This window comes from Amblyomma mixtum, chromosome 1 (genome assembly GCF_055824585.1).
Source record: "Amblyomma mixtum isolate Tamu chromosome 1, ASM5582458v1, whole genome shotgun sequence".
NCBI lineage: Eukaryota > Metazoa > Arthropoda > Arachnida > Ixodida > Ixodidae > Amblyomma > Amblyomma mixtum.
This window is the reverse complement of record NC_143012.1, coordinates 178,511,972-178,531,141: the sequence shown is the minus strand read 5'-3', so window position 1 is coordinate 178,531,141 and position 19,170 is coordinate 178,511,972. Positions and strand designations below refer to the sequence as shown.

Here is a 19,170-nt window from a genome sequence, read left to right as displayed (position 1 = left end):
ATGGAATGGAAGCCTTACTTTCTGAAAGGTTTCGTTAGTTGATTAAAACCTGAAAGCATATAAAACGTATCTTTAACAGAAAACAACTTTAAACACATTCACATGTTGCGCCTTCATGATTTTATGTCTATGAGAAAGCGGTGCATATACTCCAAGAGCGAAATATTTTCGAATGCGCTGGTCGTGGCAGAAAAGCGATTTTCTTTATATTTGTTGCAGCCGCGTTGCTTCGCACTAAAGTGCAGAAAAACAAGTGGTAATTGGAAATAGCACAGTAACTCATGGGTTTTACTACAGCTCGAAGGGAATAGCGTCGAAGGTATATTATTTCAACTGCTCTAATTAGATCACGACATATAGTTGACGCGATTATTCTGCGAGATATATCTCAGGAGATCGCGTGAAGTGATCTGAGGCATACACACACTACGTAAGGATGTAGATTAACGGGTTTCTGGTACAACTAATGAGCGGGGGGCTTGAAACAGAACGCATTTTGTTTTAGATACCCTCAGAATCACGAAATGTTTCTCGGAGCAGTCTTGGAGTTTACCATAAAGGACATGATGGTGGTTCTATTGTCGGCGTATGCTTCGCATAGAAGAACGTGGTATTATCTTCCATGTAAATAACTCAGTTTAGTCCAATTTTACGTTATTATTAAAGTGGACAAAAAGAAGAACAGGTCCCAGGATACTTCTTTGCGGAACTTCCAATTCTATATGTCTGAGCTAGGATGTGTGCTTATTGATATCGCTGAAATGCAGCCGGCCGTCGAGATAAGACTGCAGAGTTTGCCGACAAGTACCTCTGAACCCACATACTTGAGCTGTATGCACAGAAACTTCGAGGGATTCACATGAGCGTAGGCACAGTTGAAAAGCCGATTATTAATTTTCAAATTATTTTCTACAGTTTCTTTCGGCACCCCGCCATGCTCTTTCTGTCGTACGCTTTTTTTTTTCGAACGGTAAACTGGGGTTGAGCCCTTAGATCATGTTTCCGAAGAAGTCCCCAATACGTTTTTTATAACCGTTTCGGCACCTTTAGAGAAAACAGGTAGTACTGAAACTGGCCGGTAACTGCCCAAACTATTTTTACCACCATGATAGTTGATTGGGATTTCGCTTGGTACTTGCACGTTATTAGGAAAAGTACTTGTGCAAAATGAGCTTTTGTAGATGCGGTTTAATACAGGCGGCATTACGCTAAGTAGGATTTCACCACTTGATTGCTGTGCTGTTAGCGCGACAACTGTGATTATTTTTGGGTTTATGAAAAAGTGAAGTAACTTCAGCGACACACTAAGGTTTGAAAAAAGTAGAATTCATTACTGAAAACTTACCGAAAGACGCTTCCTGATAACATTTAGAACGGCCTAGTGCTTAAAAAAAAATGTGATCAGATTTGTTTTCAAGGATCACACCGGCCGCTTCTATACTATTTTCGAAAGCGCAGTCAATTGCGCTATGTGCCATTTATCTTCGTATCTTCGCACCAATTATCATTCGCGTCTGTCTCATCGAATCTATACAAACTCCTGACTGCCGGATCTAATTTCGTCTTGTCTGACGATTACGAGCTGTATTTGGAGAACTTAAACAAGTTCTGACGCCCGATTCAATTCTCTGCTATTTTGATGAGTCTGCTTCAACAGTTCTGCACACCGACCCAGCTGGCAGGGTCTTGGAGCTATGCTTTTGCAGCGACAAGTTTCATCCGTCGATAAGGTTGTTAGCTACGCGAGTCGTAAACTGACTCCAGCTGAGTATAACTATACCATCACCGAGCAAGAGTGCCTCGCCGTGGTCTGGGCCGTTCAAAAGTTTCACCTCTATCTGTACGGCTGACACTTCACGATCCTAAGGAACCATCATGATCTGTACTGTTAGTCCTCTTCAAGAAACCTATCCGGGCAGCTCGGGCGCTGGATTCTCCGCCTCCAAGAATCGGATTTTACTATCACTTACAAATATGGCAAACAACATAACGATGCCCACGCTCTTTCTCATCGTCCGATCACCTCGCCGCCACCCCCACCCACGTCGTCTCTTTCGTCTCTATGCCGTCCTGAGGATACCCGTCTAATGCAATGATCACCGCCCCGATTGATTCCGTCTCCCCATCCATGCCGAGATTTTTCCGTCGAACAGCAGGTCGATACTTGCTGCCGAATGCTCATCGATCGCCTCACTGGTGCTATGCAGCCTCCGAACGCACGACTGCGCCACCAGCTCACCAATTTCACTATACATAATGGCACGCTGCTCCGGCCCAACTATAACCTTCTCAGCCACTCCTGGGTTCCTGTTGCTCCCCGTTCATTCCGCCGTGACCTGTTGAAAGCGCTCCACGATGATCCTAGCACTGGTCACCTGAGCTTGCAGAACACATACGATCGCCTTGAAAGCCGCTATTCCTGGCCGGGCCTTTCGACCAGCGTTGCAAAATACGTCGCCTCTTGTTATCCCTGTCAACACCATAAACGGTCAACATCTTCTTCTGCGGGCCTCCACAACCTCCTCTTTGTGATTTACTCCATTCAAAGTAGTCGGCATCGACCCATACTGACCTCTGCCGTTGACACCTGCGCGGGCAATCGTCGCCGTGAATCTTCTCACCAGGTACGTAGAAACTGTTGCTCTTACGCCTCCGCTGCAGAGATCACCCATTTTTTTCTGCACGTCATTCTTCTGCGCCACGGAGTCCTTCGTGTTCTTCTCAGCTACCGGGACAAGCCTTTTCTCTTCGCCGTCTTGGACCAAGTTCTTCATGCCTCGAATACCACCCACAAAATAACATCTGCTTATCACCCCCAAGCCCATGGCCTCACAAAACACTTCCGTCGGACTCTTTCCGACATGCTTCCCACCTATATTTAATCTGACCATGCCATCTGGGACTCCCTGCTCCCATTTTTTAGCTTTGCCTACTGTACAGCGCTGCAACCAATAGCCCGTTACTCTCTCTTTTTCCTTGCCTATGGCCGATCCCCTACCTTTGTCATGGAAGCATCTTTCTTTTATGTTCTGTACCCGACACCTCTTCACCACGCTCCCACGAAGACTATACTTCCCGCATCACCCACTGCCGCGAACTAGCGTGCCTGAACACGGAAGCTTGCCAGGCCACTCGGAAACGAAGTTATGGCCTTACCCAAAGGGCAGTTTCTTATTCCCCTGGTGAGGAGGTTTTACTCTGGACAGCTCTAAACAGCATAAGTGCAAAACTTATAAGCCGCTATATTCGCTTCTACACAGCGCTTAAACCAACGTCCCCCGTTAACTATCACGTCGCATCCCCTTCCCCTTTTACTGATGGTCGCTGCCGTGGCATCGAGACCGTCCACGTGTCCCGCCTCAAGCCTTTTGCCCATCGCCCGTTATCACTGTAACTCGCAGCCATGATGGTCGCTTTCATCCGGGGGGGGGGGGGGGGGGGGGGCAATTAGATTAAGGATATTGCGTCAGCCTTATCTTCATTTCCCCATATCATCATCATCGCCTCTCTTCGTCTTCGTGACAAGGCCATTCCTGCGGGTGGCAGTAAAGCCTGCTCCGGGCGTTTTCAGTCTGACAATAGACCTGTTTATGTATTAAGGCAGGAGCCTTACTTTCCTCATTAAGGGAAAATCCGTGTGTGTGTGAGAGAGAGCGAGATTGTGTGCCTATGTAGGTATGTGTGCCTGTATGTGCGTGCGTGTGTGTGCGTGTTTGTGTGTGTGTGTGTGCGCGTGTGTCTGTGTGTGTGCGAACGTGCGTGCATGTGTGTGTTTGTGCGTGCGTGCGCGTGTCAGTGCATATGTGTGTAGTGACGCTCGATGGTGCCCACAAAATATGGCGTCCACATTCAACCTGGCGGATGGCGGTTAAATTAATGATTGTCCGCGCGCGGTTGCTCCGGAAGAGCAACCAGTATCGCACAAATTCCACCGGTGGCAGCACATGCCATCCCAGGGCACTGGCGCATCGCTTAACCGCTGCACCACTGCTCCAGAAGTGGCATAAGGACTCCCAGGGAGCAGTGAACGTTAAATAGAGAAAGACCAATTCTGCATATATGGGCATTAGCCCATTAGCTGTCACGTGATACCCTTAATGCGGAGCGCGACTCGCGGTTGGGCGACGACTGCCTTCACGAAGTTAGCGCGCCGATCAAAAGGGGTGCGGGGGCGTCGCGGCAGCGGATAATGTAAAATCGCCAGCTGCATACCATCGGGTTGCACCACGCCGCATCGCGCGGCTACTGCGTTCACAAAGTGAGCAGGCGAGCTTACCCGTTCTCACAAGTAAGCAGTCTTGAGTGTCTATACCGACATTTTCTTAAATGCTTTAAATTCGTGCATCTTAGCTTCATAACCAGGGTATGCTAATTTTCGACATCCCATTTTTCAGGCTAATGAGCTTAACAGATCCCTGGTAATGCATGGCTTACGCGGCTTTTTATACGGGCGATATGTTTTCTGTGGAAAAGATGCATGTTGTGTCCTTTCAAAATGTTTCAAAAATGGTAATTTTATTCGCTAGGTTCCTCAAGGAAAGATGTGGTGCTCCAATGTTCAAATTACTGTATATAAAGAGAGAAAAAGAAAAGAATTTTAATGAGATGAAAAGGAGGAGAGGTCGGCCGGTGGCAACATGGCCCTTGCCTGCTACTCCGCAGTGGGGAAACGGAAGGGGAGGAAAAGGAAAATGCGAATGAAGATTGATGATGGCATAATACAATAAGTTTCATGGGTGATGTCCGCACACACACACTGGCTGGCACTCGCATCGCGATGAATAGACGCATGTGAAATTCATGTCTTGAACACACACACCGACACATATCATTAACACATACTGGAGTAGAGGCTCCATGAATACACAAATGTAAACCATGCAAACTGTGTAAGATATGTAGGTAGTGCACAGGCGGTCACAGACGGGTATACAGGCCTGTTTCACATAAAAAACGATATAAAAGTGTCCACCATGCCATTATATATATGGCGGTACATGAGTTCCGCCGAAGTGGATGTTGCATATGACGATGCTCCTTAGATATTAAAATATGCAACTATTCAATTATGTCTGAGCTGAAGATAATAAGCGTACTTTTGTCTGATGCACTTGTAACAAACATGCCGATCAAGAAACCTCGCAGAGGTTTAAAGCGAGTAAGACATAATAATATTGCGACAGTTATTGCGTGTTCAAATCGTTAATCGCTCTCTAGCAGTACTCAAACTTTTAAAGCCATGATTATTTAGACCTCCATCTGTTTAAAAACATATCCATTTAAATTTCAAAACGACAAGAAATCATCCAAGACATTCAGTAAACGTAACATTTCCGTGCAAAGGTCTTTACACCAGAGCGAGTCTATACTTCCCCTTCGGGTTGCACAGCGCTTCGTAATCGACGTCCATGGTACAAGGGTCAGAGGTAATACATGGTAGGAAGACAGCGCAAAAAACGACAACCACAGGGGAAGACAAGACACAAAAGAACGGTAGCGTTCTTCTGTGTCTTGTCCTCCCCTATGGTTGTCGTTTTTTGCACTGTCTTCCTACCAAGTATGAATAACCAACTAGCCCAGCACCATGTTTTATTGGAGAAGCCGGGATGTAATAAGTATATGGAAACACTGGCATCTCTACTTCCTTACGATAAATGTTCTGAATCATCTGCGCCCTAGGCTTTCGTTAACATAAGCATGCCGTTTACAGTACCACGCGACTCCAATAGAAGCAGCATTTACCCGCCGCGGTGGCTCAGTGGTTACCGCGCTCGGTTGCTGACCCGAAAGACGCGGGTTCGATACCGGCCGCGGCGGCCGAACTTCGATGAAGGCGAAATTCTAGAGGCCCGTGTACTGTGCGATGCCAGTGCACGTTAAAGAACCCCAGATGGTCGAAATTTCCGGAGACCTCCACAACAGCGTCCCTCATAGTTTGAGTCACTTTGGGACGTTAAACCCCAATAAACCAAAACAGAAGCAGAATTTAACGAGCTCTTTACTCATGGATCATTACTTATCTACTCATGACGACTTATACTGAGCACCCTGCGTAATCTTGCAGTCACACGGGCGATTTTTAGTTGTAGATACAACTTTAAACAGAGCTGTACAGTCCTTCTGAGATCACTCCTTCCCATCCGCTACACTGTCTCATTTCGAGAGGATTCATTTACCGAACCTTTAAAATATCACGCCAGCCATTGCATTAAATGCAATTTCATTTACCGGGACAAAAAAGAAGGAAACAAGTGATATACGGACAAACGGCCCATCATGACAATTGAAAGAAAGATGTGTCTATCCCGTCATGCTCGCCCACTGAAGCGCAGAAGTGTCATCACTTTTAAGCAGGGGTAGAGTAGAAAGTTCACGGGGTGATGCACGCATTCGGAAGTCCAGAATCTTCTCTTCGCTGTCAGTCTACTGGGCGCGACCGTGCCTCCTAGGTCAAAGGAAACATATCTTCTCCTTCGCAGTAGGAAGCCAGAGCAACGCTCAGTTCCACAGGAAGCAGACAAGTCGGAAACTCGAGAGGGCGCTTCCTTCAGGCAAGCCTTGGAGTTATTCACCATGCCGGCTTTCTACGTTCTCTTAATCACCATCCTGGTTGGGGACTACATATGCGTAGAGTTCACGACGACAATCGTTGACTACGCCATCGACAAAGGAATCGAGCTGAGCGCAGATAAGCAGCTGATATCCCTCTTCGCCGTAGGCGAGCTAATGGGTCGCATCGCGTTGCCGGCGCTGTCCGACCTGCTGCCGTCTTTCCGTGGCCCTGTTTACGCGTTCAACTTTCTAGTGCTGTGTGCAGCCATGATGGCTGTACCCCACGTCTTCGGCTACCCATTCCTGGCTGCATTATCAATCGTGGTGGGGGTGTCACAGGGGTACATCCTCTGCATGAAGTACGTGCTGATTGCGTCCTACCTGGGCGTCGAACGGACGGCAGCCTGCTGCGGTCTGGCTGGCCTCGCCATGGTACTACCGGCTTCCCTGAGCCCATGGATAGTAGGTGAGTGCACAAGCACACTGGATACCATCATTCCCTACCGGTATGATCACAAAGAGGGAATGTTTAACACAATTACGCAGGGCATCCCAGCTAGTCTGAGCTGTGGGCATAGAGGAGCTAGTACGGGTTCGGGAATGAAACTGACTGCACTAGTGACAGTTGCCCAAACACAGTCAAAAGTAGATTTAAAAGCTTACTTGGCGAAAATTTTGGATGGCATACAAAGAGCAGCTCAATATAGTATGCGCTGTAGTGTATGCACACAGCAAGCGCTAGCCTAGGTGAACGTAAGTTTTCGCATGGAGTGCGTCTTATCACACGCGCCTCGAATGAAACTTACTATCAAGACTTTCTTCTAGAGTTTTCTCCTGAGCTAATATGCTGAACAGTGGGTAGTGAAATAGGGGCTTCCAGTACAAACAAAAGAGAATTATAATGTAATAAACGGTACGGTTCCTCAGTTTTATTGCCACTGACCTTCACTGTTTCCTTCCCTTTTGCTTCCACTTATTTCAGGGCTGTTTACGGACGCAGCTGGGTCATACGACAACTTTTACCGCATGCTTGGAGCCTCCAGCTTCGCTTCTTCTCTTCTTTTCTTTGTCTTCCATATTTGTACAGCACTGCAAGGAAAGGCCGCCCACCCCAAATGTCACTTAAAGCAAAAGACTGAGGAGTCCTGAGGCTTGTATTTCTATCAAGTCGTCGGCTCCAAGGGCCACGCGACGACAGCGTGTTATGTAGGGAATATGCTTCATATGGTGCGAGAGTCACATCGTCCCCAGTTTATGTACATACACAAGTGTTCAATAAATCTCCACGTCTAAATTCTCTCTCTATCAACCAGAAAGTTGCGGCCTGTGGAGGGCAGAAGCACACCATTTGGGAATGAAAGAGCTATTGCACGGGGATGCATGCTGCTGCGTTTCGTGCGTCATAAAAAAAAATTAGCTTAAAAATGTTAAGCACCGAGTGAAATATCGCATAAACAGGCCGTACAGCTTCTTTTTTCATTGTTAACACAGAAAAGGCGGCACTAAACCCAAGTTCTATTGTTTCGAATGACGCTTGGACGTGTTTTAGACGCAAAGAATCTCTCACAGTAAGATAAGCGACAAGGAATTGGGTCGCCAAACTGAGGTTTTAATGCTGTCTAGAACAAATTGCCACCTAAATCAACCTAGAGCAAATGGAGCTCAAATAAAAGTAGGAAGCAAAAGCGATACCTTTAAATTAATAAATGCATAGGCGCGTGTATTCTTTCAGCTATTAAAAGATTTAATTTTAAGACAACTTTAAGGCTAACAAAAGCAATGAATCTTCGCAAAAACAAAATTTTATTTCGCTAACTGTATTGCAACTTGCTTCATCCAGTCACGACGGCCTCCACAGCTACCATGAGTTTGAAAGCCTTGTCCCCTGGCATGGTTGCAGGCTTCAATACCTCAAGTAACGTTTGTTTTTTGTTCTTTCGTTACTCGCAGGTTTCAGTGAGCAGATCGTGCCCTGCTGCAGTGAGCTTCAGTTATGGAAGGACCATTCGCTTTGTTTTAAAACTGGTGTCACCAGTGTCTTTCTTACACGTTCGCTATAAGCTGGCTAGAAGAATGAGAATGGACGGGACTAATATGGCAGGTTCCTATAGATAATGAATGACAGTTTTCCAGTATCTCACAACAGGGAGACACACGAATCAAATGTTCACAGAACATTTGATTCGGTTTACGGGGTTTGGCGTCCCAAAGCGACTTAGGCTATGAGGGACGCCATCGTGAAGGGCTCCTGAAATTTCGGCCACCTGGTGTTCTTTAATGTGCACTGACATCGCACAGTACACGGGCCTGTAGAGTTTTGTCTCAATCGAAATGCTATCGCCGCGGCCTGGATCGAACTCGGGTCTTTCGGGTCAGCAGCCGAGCGCCATAACCACTGAGCCACCGCCGCTGCTACCGACACTCAGAACACATACGTCCCAATGTTCAAGCTGACCCCGCGAATGGAATCACACCCACTAGCCCGGAAGAATGGCCTTCTGCATTTCGTTACTCAACTGCATGTTTGTTACACTGCGAGAATTTTGAATTAAATGAGAAGCTTCGTGCACCAATCATTCACTCTGAACTTGCGGCGCTATGAGGCTGCAGTGACGAATTGGTAGTGAGGCGCACGGCACCGCTTGAGTGGACGGCGCCATGTCGCACAACCTTATGTCTTCCGCACCCCATGACGCCGACCGCGTTGCACAGTGCGGAACGCCCGAGAGTCTTTCACACAAAGTTGGTCTACTTCCAACTTTTGTACGGCTGTGCGGACAAGCATCTCTTGTGGTTTTCAAACATTGGCTGCTCTCTTATATGGCGCACAGGCCCCTTTTTTTCCCTTTTGCCAGGGCAAAGACGTCCGTCTAGGAAGAGGAGTGCAAACCAAGGTCTAGATGGTGGTGATTACCAGTTTTCAAAGCTACAGCGAACTGCGTCGTGTGCATGCAGAAAGCCAGAGTTCTCCCTCATGTTAAGTTCTGCAGTCAGTTGCGCTGTTTTGAGGGAGTGGTCTTGAAACCTATGCAAAACGTAAGTGGTGGCGGTGTTCTGAAGTGTTCATTTGAAACCGTCCGTGATTGTTCTGAGTTGTTAATTCTCTATAGGATCTTCACCGACAACAGCGAGTAGCAGTACCTCGCGGTTTTTGCGATGCTTGTAGCGATCGCGAAGAAGTGAGCGCACGACGTTGTTTCCATGACATATCCATGATTGATTTCATATGGTTCATGTGTGTACTGTGTTTGAAAGCTACCTTGCGTGCGACAAGACGTTTTCGGAAACAGTGGTTTGCGCACGCGTCATGAACTTGACTCAACGAACGTCGGATTCGTTTCTGCCGCGACGACAGAAGCGCCGCCACCATTCTGCGGTTTTGGTGCACCATGAAACACATTTCTGATGCGATGTCCCAGCGAAAAAAAAAATAGAGAAGGTTTTTGGTTTTATACAAATTTATATTGGGTCTATAGGTTTCCCAAGGGCTTATATTTGAATTCATATTCGACCAACACAGGAACGTGCACCTTACAGATTGTTATTTTTATTAGAGACAATAGTATTAGATCTGCAGCCTGTCGGTTATACTTAATCTGCCTTAGGGCTGCCGTGGTGGCTCAGTGGTTATGGTGCTCGGCTGTTGACCCGAAAGACGCGGGTTCGATCCGGGCCTCTGTGGTCAAATTTTGATGGAGGCGAAATTCCAGAAGCCCGTGTACAGTGCGGTATCAGTGCACGTTAAAGATTCCCAGGTGGTCGATATTTCTGGAGCCCTTCACAACGGCGTCCCTGATAGCTTTAGTCGCTTCGGGACGTTAAATCTCTACAAAACAAACCAAACTGTACCTTATCGACTAACACATAGTCGCCTTTTATACCGATATGTGTCTATCTGTGGGTCGTATAGGTTCAGTCCATATTCGTTCTAGCTGGCTCGCTGCTTCTTTTCCAGCTCAAATTTTTTACGCGGTGTTCCCACGGTCATGGCGGCCACTGGCCGTTTTTTTTTTACAATGTTTCCCGCAATGCTACTGCCCTGCCGCTTGTGCTAGAAAAAGAAAAGTTTTGACTCACTGAGAGAAACAACAAATTGACTTTTAAATGATATGCGGTCTTAATATCAATTCGTATTGTCACATGTGATGTGAGAAAATTTCAGAATGCTTAACGGGGTATTTTTGTTCACGTTACTAGCCTTTGTGAAGCTTTAACACGATAGCGATAAGGGTCGTCGTCGTCGGCCGTGAGTGAAAATCATGCTGAAATCAAATAATTAATAAAATTCAGGAACTGGTCAAATAACCTTCGGACTGACGCCAAATTTCTCAGGGAGGTTCCTGTAAGCAAACGAAAGCAATAGAGCTAAAAATAAAGTTACATAACCTTGGGGTCTGGGGGAAATCGAGCCCACGACATTCAGGTTGCAAGACTTTCATGCTACGCATCGGCCACGAGGGTTCTTTTTTTTCTTAATTGCATGGTAAAATAGCCAAAAAGGAAAATCTGAATGTGTTCATGCCACAAAACAAAGCGCTGCATAATACGAGCTCGACATACCTCGCACGTCCCCGCCTTCCCGAACATTCGAATTCTGAGAGGCACACACATTCGTATTGATAGGGGAGACAGATAGGCGGCTCTTCCAGGGAAGCATGGGAATAGCCGCAGGGAGCAGGGAAGAGCCCTTCCAGGGAAGGGCTCTTCCCCGCACCAAGGCGCACTGCTTACGGAACAAAGATTTCGATGACCGCGGTGATTCGAAGTGGCGGTAGATCGCACGACTCTTCCGGAGACTAAGTAGTCCCCCATCAACTTAAATATATAACAAGGCACAACACAAGTTTTCTCAGCAGGCAAAAACCGTATACTGTACGATGTGATTTTAATGTCCTTCTTAAATGTTCGTCGGGATAAGAGGGTATTGCACAGGCGGCAGTTCACTGTCCATGGCACAAACACCTCCTCAGCACAAAGCCATGCCTTAACAGGCAAGGTCCATGTGTGCAGCTTAAAGAACGATTTTGCTACTGACGAAATGCACATTCGCTTAACCCACCTTAAAGGGGTAGAGAAGCTTCAAATGAGATGCTTCCGCAATGCCTTCATGACAGCTGAGGTTTCCACTATGCAGGTCCTTGCACGAAACAAGGACCTGCATAAAAAAGACGAACGGGTTTAGCTGCGACTGCATCCTACGGGTGCTGCCTTGCCCACGGGTGCTGCCTTGCCAAAAGTTTTGGAATTTTTTAGGTCGAAAGAATGAGCAGTTGAGTACGGTTCGAATTAATGACGACATTGTGACCGACTGCACAGTCATTGCAGAAGGTTTTAACTCTTACTTTCAAAGCGTATTTCTGACGGAGAGGGCAACCACAGCTAGAATTCGAGGTTAAGATCTTGGTAACGTACCAGCTATTTCTGTGAATGGTGTTCTGTCGATGCTGCGTAAACTTCATGATAAGAAATGTTCTAGTCCTGATGGGCTTGCAAATGCTTTTCTTAAACGTTTTGCAACATAATTATCCGAGTTTTTAACACAGATATTTCAAGTCTCTTTAATTTCTGGTGATGTGCCGGAGGACTGGAAAATGGCCCGCGTTGTACCAATCCAAAAAAAGGAGATAAGCTAAGTATTTCTAACTACAGACCGATTTCAATTACTTCTTCTCGTTGTAAGTTAATAGAACACATAGTCTCTGGGTACCTTAATTCGTTTCAAGCTGAAAATAACATTTTATCCCGTTTGCAACACGGCTTCAGAAAGGGTATGTCCACCGTGACGCAGATGGTTTCTACGGTTAATGAATTCCAAGTTGTTCTTGATAAATCCGGGCAGGTTGATGTTCCTTTTTTAGACTTCCGCAAAGCTTTTGACACTGTTTCTCATGGAAAACTCATTTCTAAATTAGATAGTATTGGCGTCCCTACTTATCTTGTCAACTGGATTCATGCTTATCTTAAACATAGGATACAATACGTAGACGTTAATGGCTGCCGATCTAACGATCTACCAATTACTTCAGGTGTACCTCAAGGCAGCGTCTTAAGGACACTGCTTTTCCTAATCTATACAAACGATCTGTCTGCTTCCATCCCCGAAAATGTCTCTTTAAAGCTTTTTGCAGATGATTGCATACTTTTTAAGACCATAAATAACCAGAACGATCACTACATCTTGCAAAATGCGCTTCTAGCTTTTCATCAGTGGTGCGTAAAATGGGATATGCAACTAAATCTTGATAAAACTGTTCTCTTACGCATTTCGCGCAAAAAACATTTTAGTTCTTTCTCTTACACCCTGAAAAATGATGTAATCCACGAGGTTACACAATATAAATATTAAGGGGTAACGTTAACTCACGACTTAACATGGACTTCACACATTGCAGACATTTGCTCCTCGTCTTTTTGAAAGCTTTGCTACTTAAGGCGGAAGCTTAAAGATGCCCCAAGTAAAGTTAAACTCCTTGCATACTCTACATTCCTTAGGTCCAAATCAGAGTTGGCTTCAGTATTATGGGATCCATTCATAAAGAAAGACATATACAAGATAGAGATGGTGCAAAGGAAAGCGGTTAGATTTATTTATAACAAATACAGGAGGTTAGACTGCCCTACAACACAAATGAAAACCAACCATATTCCTTTACTTGAAGTACGCAGAAAAACTTCCCGTCTGTTGTTTATGCATAACCTTTTAACACAGAAACTAAACATACCCCGCCCTGTAATTCTCAAACAATTGTCGCGCCGAACACACCATTCACGAATCCATTTGCTGGAACCCATTTTTGCAAAGACTGACTCATTCAAGAAACGTTTTTTTCCACGGGCTGTTTTCGACTGGAACTCTCTTCCCGAGGCCACTTTCCAGCCCTCGAATTTTAGTAAAGCTCTTGAGAAGCATTTTCTCTCAAGTGAATGAGCGTTGTATTTTGTTATTCTGCTCATTGTTTGTAACCCCATGTATTTTCTTAGTACTTGTCATTTTCAATACCTTGTATAGCACCTCCTGCATGGCCAATCTATTGGCCTGCAGTATTTTGAAATAAATAAATAAATAAATAAATAAATAAATAAATAAATAAATAAATAAATGCTTTCTGGTCATCAATGAAGGCTATATATAGGGGATGGTTATATTCTGCGCATTTCTCTATCACCTGATTGATAGTGTGAATGTGGTCTATTGCCGAGTATCCTTTATGGAAGCCTGCCTGATCATTTGGTTGACAGAAGTCCAAGGTAGTCCTGCCTCTATTAGCGATTACCTTAGTAAATACCTTGTAAATACCCACCGCGGCTGCTCTTAAACATCTGGTCACCATTTTGCATCTCTAGGCATCTTTACCCAACTTTTTTTACTGTAATCCGCTCCATCTCAACCGCCTTGCTCAGTCCTTCCGGACATATCAAAATAAATTGAAATGCGAGCCGTATTTTCTGATATATTTATTACTTAGAGGATTTACTGTGTGCCGTAAGATAAGTTTCACAATACGCTATAGATGGTCCTGGAGGCTATTTCCACCCATAAACTTGACCAGGCTCTGGCTCTTACTGTTGTCAGCCACAGGGTGAGGTCTTCTTCCCTAGTGGCCATTAGAACAACTTTCGCGAGTTCTCTGCGACTTAAGACCCGCATTGCAGATCATCAAAATATACATGAAACAACACACATGTTAGCCGCTGATCAGACCTTTATTCCGCCTTTCCTGTCATTGAATTACTTTCTCTCTCTTTCACTGGTATCACTAGGGCAAGTGGAATACAAATAAAACCAACGGAGGAAGATGAAGATTTAGTCTTCATGCGCGTATCCTTTCTGATTGACACCGTGGGTATGCGCCATTATAAAGAGGCGAAGAAGAAGAAGATGAAGTCGTGGTGGTTTTCACTGTTCGCGTGCTTCTGCAGTCCTGGTGCAGAGGGCGGCCACTACTTTAGATCCATGCCGGCGCTAGCCAGTCTCTTCGAAACAGAGAAGGCAGTGGTCGAGGGTCTGCGTCGCCACTTGGAGCCCTGCGAAGGGACCTGGTACCGAGCTGCCTCCGTCACGCCCCTCCTACGGCTCAAACTCCACTCCGCTGATTCACTACTCAACGGCAATCACCCTGGAGAAAAGCCGCTGCTGAAGTTATTAACACTCTCAGCACTGGACGCCATGTCCCGTGTGCTCCGACGCTCTCACTGCCCCCAACTGCGAATCCCAAAAGCCAACTCCCTGGCCTGGCCTACAGCAGAAGACCTTGACGGTGCAGCAGCGGGCGTCTGCAGGCTCCAGGAAGCGTACCATATCAATGCAGAGCAAGCCGCTCTGACGCTGCGCTCTCCACAACTAGCCGAATTGACGCCGGACGACATGATCTCGTTGGCCGTCCACTGCGCACTTAGGGAGCCGAGACTAGCAGCCGAATGGGCGGAGCTAGGCGAGGCGGAGAGGCGATACGCATTCTTCTTCGAGCACTACCTGGAGGAACTGGCGATGTTGTCACCGACGGCGGTAACCAAGGCCTGGCGAGAAGTTGTCGGCTATCCTCCCGAGACGCCCGCAATGTGGCCGTACCGAGACGCCGTGAGAGGCCTCGCGCGCTCGAGCTTCGACAGTAATTCCAGCTTCGGTAAGCTGTGCCACTCCAGCCGGGAGAGCGATGCGAGGCCCACCAGCTCCCTGCAGTGCTGGATGTCACGCGGCAAGCGTGGCGCAGCATCGCTAGCTCCGTTCGCCGTGGAGGCGCTTTCTTCGTCGGAGCCTCGGGTGTGGCTCATTCATGACTTCCTTAGCGCGGCCGAGTGTACTGCTCTTCGCCATTTGCCCGAGGCACTAGCAGCAGCCGAGGTGATGGTGTCCAATGTACAAGGGAAGGTCCACGAGTCCAGGACAGCGGCGCTCGGCTGGCTGGAAAAAAACGCCAACACTGCCAACGTGTACCACCGCGCTGAGGTGGTGACAGGGCTTTCGATGGAGTCAGCAGAAAAGGTCCAGTTGCTCAACTATGGCGTCGGCGGACACTACATGGAGCACACGGATCCTGTGGACAGCTGGTTGGTGCCACTTAATGGCGATCGGCTGGCAACGCTGTTGGTGTACCTAAGTGATGTAGCGGAAGGTGGGGCCACTGCGTTTCCCTCGGCCGGACTGTCAATCACTCCTCGCCGTGGATCCGCGCTCTTCTGGTTTAATCTAAAGGAAAATGCGACAGGGCATTGGCAGCGAGATGAGAGCACTGGGCACGGCTCGTGCCCCGTGCTACGAGGTTCCAAGTGGATCGCCACCATCTGGATCCACGAGCGGGCCCAGGCTCCTGACTTCAACTACACACTTCCGTGAACGCGGCCGCTGTCGTTGCAATACATTGTATACTCGTAGATCTCGAAATTTCTGCACTTGGTGGTTTTATTATTCTCCTGGGAACTCGATTGTTCTGTTTTCCTTGCTCCGATTTTTCAGTTTCGAATAATAAAGTAATAGCTTATTCATAATAGTGGCACTGATGTTTCACTAATGAAACGGGGATTTGGATGCGGAAATATATTTTCGACCTTCGTACTATTTGTGCGTGCAAAATGTATTGTACATAGGCAATAAGTGCACTATGTACTGAGAGTTTTATGCGCCTCTTTAGGCTTTAATGGTAAAACGTCGCGCCATGCGAGGGCATCGTGCTCGATGGGCACGGCAGAGAAATAATTTGCTGCTTCAGCTTTGCAGGAGTTATTTAGGAAGAATTTTTTCTGAAACTGCTTTGATGAGAAGGCAAAATCTGGAGTGATCGCGATGGCTGACAACGCGGGGCAGGCGGGGATGCAGCGTCAAACATTCGTGGCGAATGCCTTGAAAATCGCCTTCAACCAGCGTCTGTTTAAAACTGCGGTCATGGCGAACAACCTTAGGTCGGTGTTCGGTTCATTGACGGTTCAATGTTAAGCGATTGTTCACCACTGCAGAAACGATCACATACGTGCTTTAAGAACTACAAACCTGGCCAAAACCACGAGATCGGCTATCCAAATATTGGCGTTGTGCGATTACTTTATGCGGGTATATACAAGTTCGTAAACAAGCTATCACAAGCTGCCAAAAAGTGTGAATATTTCACCTTAAAGAGCTTAAGGTTAACATAAGAGTTCGAAGGCGGTGAGGCACCTTGCCTATCCCTTTTATTATCCATGGCCGTCACTGCTTAGCAAATGCTAAGTGCTTTCGCTACTCCGCCAACGGTCTTTTGAGTACATTCAAGAGCGCTTATGAGACGAAGACCGTGGGTCCGGATGGAAGTTGCAGTGGCTTGTTAAGGGCAGAGTTCAGGACGTCGGCACTGAACAAATCGCAATGACAGGTCGACAAGAACTGCGATCTAACGCTTTGAGCTGCTTCCTAATTGTCCAAGCGAAGGGAGGATCATCTCATAAACAGCGAACACGTCCTGCGCTCTCACTCGGTAGCTGGTGTTTCTTTGCATGAACCCTGCGTGTTGTCCGCGAGCTGTAGAAGCAGACTCGAAGCGGGTAAGGTACCGCAGTGAACATCTGGCGTTGAGCAGAATAAACTGGTTCAGAATTCTCGCCCGAGCTTTCCTTGCGCTGGTTTGAAGCAGGGTCTGCAGATAAGGTAGTGAGGGAAAAAAGGGACAGTCCAAAAAGTACCAAAACTGTCAGGGTACGACGCACCAGCTCTCGTGAGGTCACCAGTCTCATTTGCATAAGTTCCTGCCTATCTTCTTCTTTGTCTTCTTGACTGTATCTGTGGTTCTATCCAGATCTTCTGGCCGATAGTGCCGTGACTCCGCTCATATTGCCATGTTTGTCTTCAATTTTCCATAAATATTTCGGCTGCTAAAAGGTATCGACGTTTTGTTATACGCTACGGGATGTTATATCGAATAAATAATATTGCAGTGATAACCTGCAGTGGGGTAATTGGGATGCGCTCCAGATTCTACAGAAGTGAAAAATGAACTCAGTCCAGACGGAGAATGTCGGAGAAAAAAAACTTCGGGCAACACGTCGTATGGAACTGCCGCTGTCCGACGAGCTCAGTTATCGGTGCCGCGACGCGTGCCCGGGACCGCTTCTCGGGGTTAGGCAGGCCGTCCGTGATCTCGTATCGGAATACAGCAGCCCCAACCCCGAGGCGGCCCCCTATAGGAACTGCAGCGCCAAGCCCTGGCAGTGAACACCGTGCTGAAGGGGGTACAGCATGCGCCACACGCCGGAAGGAGCGCGGGCCGAGCAGTTGTTCTTTATCGTTTCAGCGATCAGGCCACTTCCGGCACTGGGCCGCTGCTCGCACTCGCGCCCACTGAAATGGGACTCCAGGTAGATACACCAGTCGGCCAAGACGTGGTTATACCTGCATAGTATGGGCATAGTGTGTGTGTCAACAGCAGCACGCTATGCACGAATGAACATACAAGCTATCCTCTCCAGTCGGATTAGTAAGAAACACAAGTTTGTTACATTTTGAAAACATCGTGCGATTCCTTTCTTCCTGAGAGTTAAAGGTGAAACCCATGGCTTCCGCAACGCTTTTTTTCTCATTCAAAAAGAACTGCAATTCCAAACTATCGTCCAATCAATAAACGCACGTACTGTGACCATAAAAAAGGTAAGCTAAGAGGGCTCTTATATTTTTCAGGAGGTTTTTAGAAACATCTCAAAGATACGGTTGGAAATTTATTTATTTATTTATGAATACTGTCAAGCCTCATTTGAGGGTCATTACAGGGAAGGAAAATGAAAAAAAGCACATATGCACAAGAATGAACAGGCCTCTTCGAAGAATAGCCTGAGGGGCGAGTTGGTGCATGATAAAATAAACGGCGGCGCAACAAGGACACAAACAAGTGCGCATGTGGTGTCCCCTTTCTTGCTTGTGTCCTTGTTGCGCCGCCGTTCATTTCATCAAGCCTCTCCGAGCATAGAATACAAGAGAGCATAGAAACGCAACACAATTCACACCACTGTAGAGCCACCCCCTGTACAAAAAGAAATCAATCAGTTGACTATCACTTACGCGCACATCTACAGGAATCCCATGCCTAGACGGAACCCTCAAGTGCATTCAGGAATGCCGCTACATCTGTAAACTCAGCGACGTGAGCGGGCAGTTTATTCCAGTGCTCAATAGCATCCGGAAAGAATGAGCAGCGAAAGACGTGAGTTCGGGTCAGGTATGGCCGAATCGCTTTGTGGTGATAAAGGCGGGAGCTCAGTCTACCTGGAGGCTGCAGATATTTTTCTTTATTGATGTTAATGAAAAGCAGGTGGGTATATGAAATCGCCCAAAATGAACTGTCTAGAAAGACATCGCCGAAAAAAAGAATGGCGACTTACTCTTGACAATGTCAGCTCCCCGACATCTTTATGCTAATAAGAGCGAAGTGGGGGCCTAGTTGGTAATGCATATCTGTAGGAACAGTGCAGGTAACAGGTCAGAACAAAGGAGGACATAAATACGGGCGCTGACTAACAACTGACATTTTATTTCGACGCAGTACGTTTAAAAAGCCAAAAAAGCCAAAAGCCAGGACGTGCTACGTCCGCCGCTTATGAACGTGGTTGGCGCTGATGAACACTCTCAAGGTTAGGTTACTTGTAAACATAAATACGCCC

At 46.9% G+C, this 19,170-nt stretch overlaps 1 protein-coding gene across 1 annotated transcript; it reads left to right on the top strand.

The window, feature by feature from the left end:
* The first annotated feature begins 6,573 nt into the window (after positions 1 to 6,573).
* Positions 6,574 to 15,886, top strand: LOC149370078 (prolyl 4-hydroxylase subunit alpha-3-like). The gene is made up of 2 exons (XM_089576857.1): positions 6,574 to 7,058; positions 14,473 to 15,886. Exons 1-2 carry the CDS (start codon positions 6,574 to 6,576, stop codon positions 15,884 to 15,886), a joined length of 1,899 nt encoding a protein of 632 aa, XP_089432983.1.
* Positions 15,887 to 19,170: the final 3,284 nt, after the last annotated feature.

Excerpts from the sequence above, each read along its gene's own strand:
- LOC149370078 (XM_089576857.1), top strand. The coding sequence starts at position 6,574 with ATGCCGGCTTTCTACGTTCTCTTAATCACCATCCTGGTTGGGGACTAC. Across the intron at positions 7,059-14,472 it reads GATACCATCATTCCCTACCG|TCCTGGTGCAGAGGGCGGCC; the intron begins GTATGATCACAA and ends GTGCTTCTGCAG.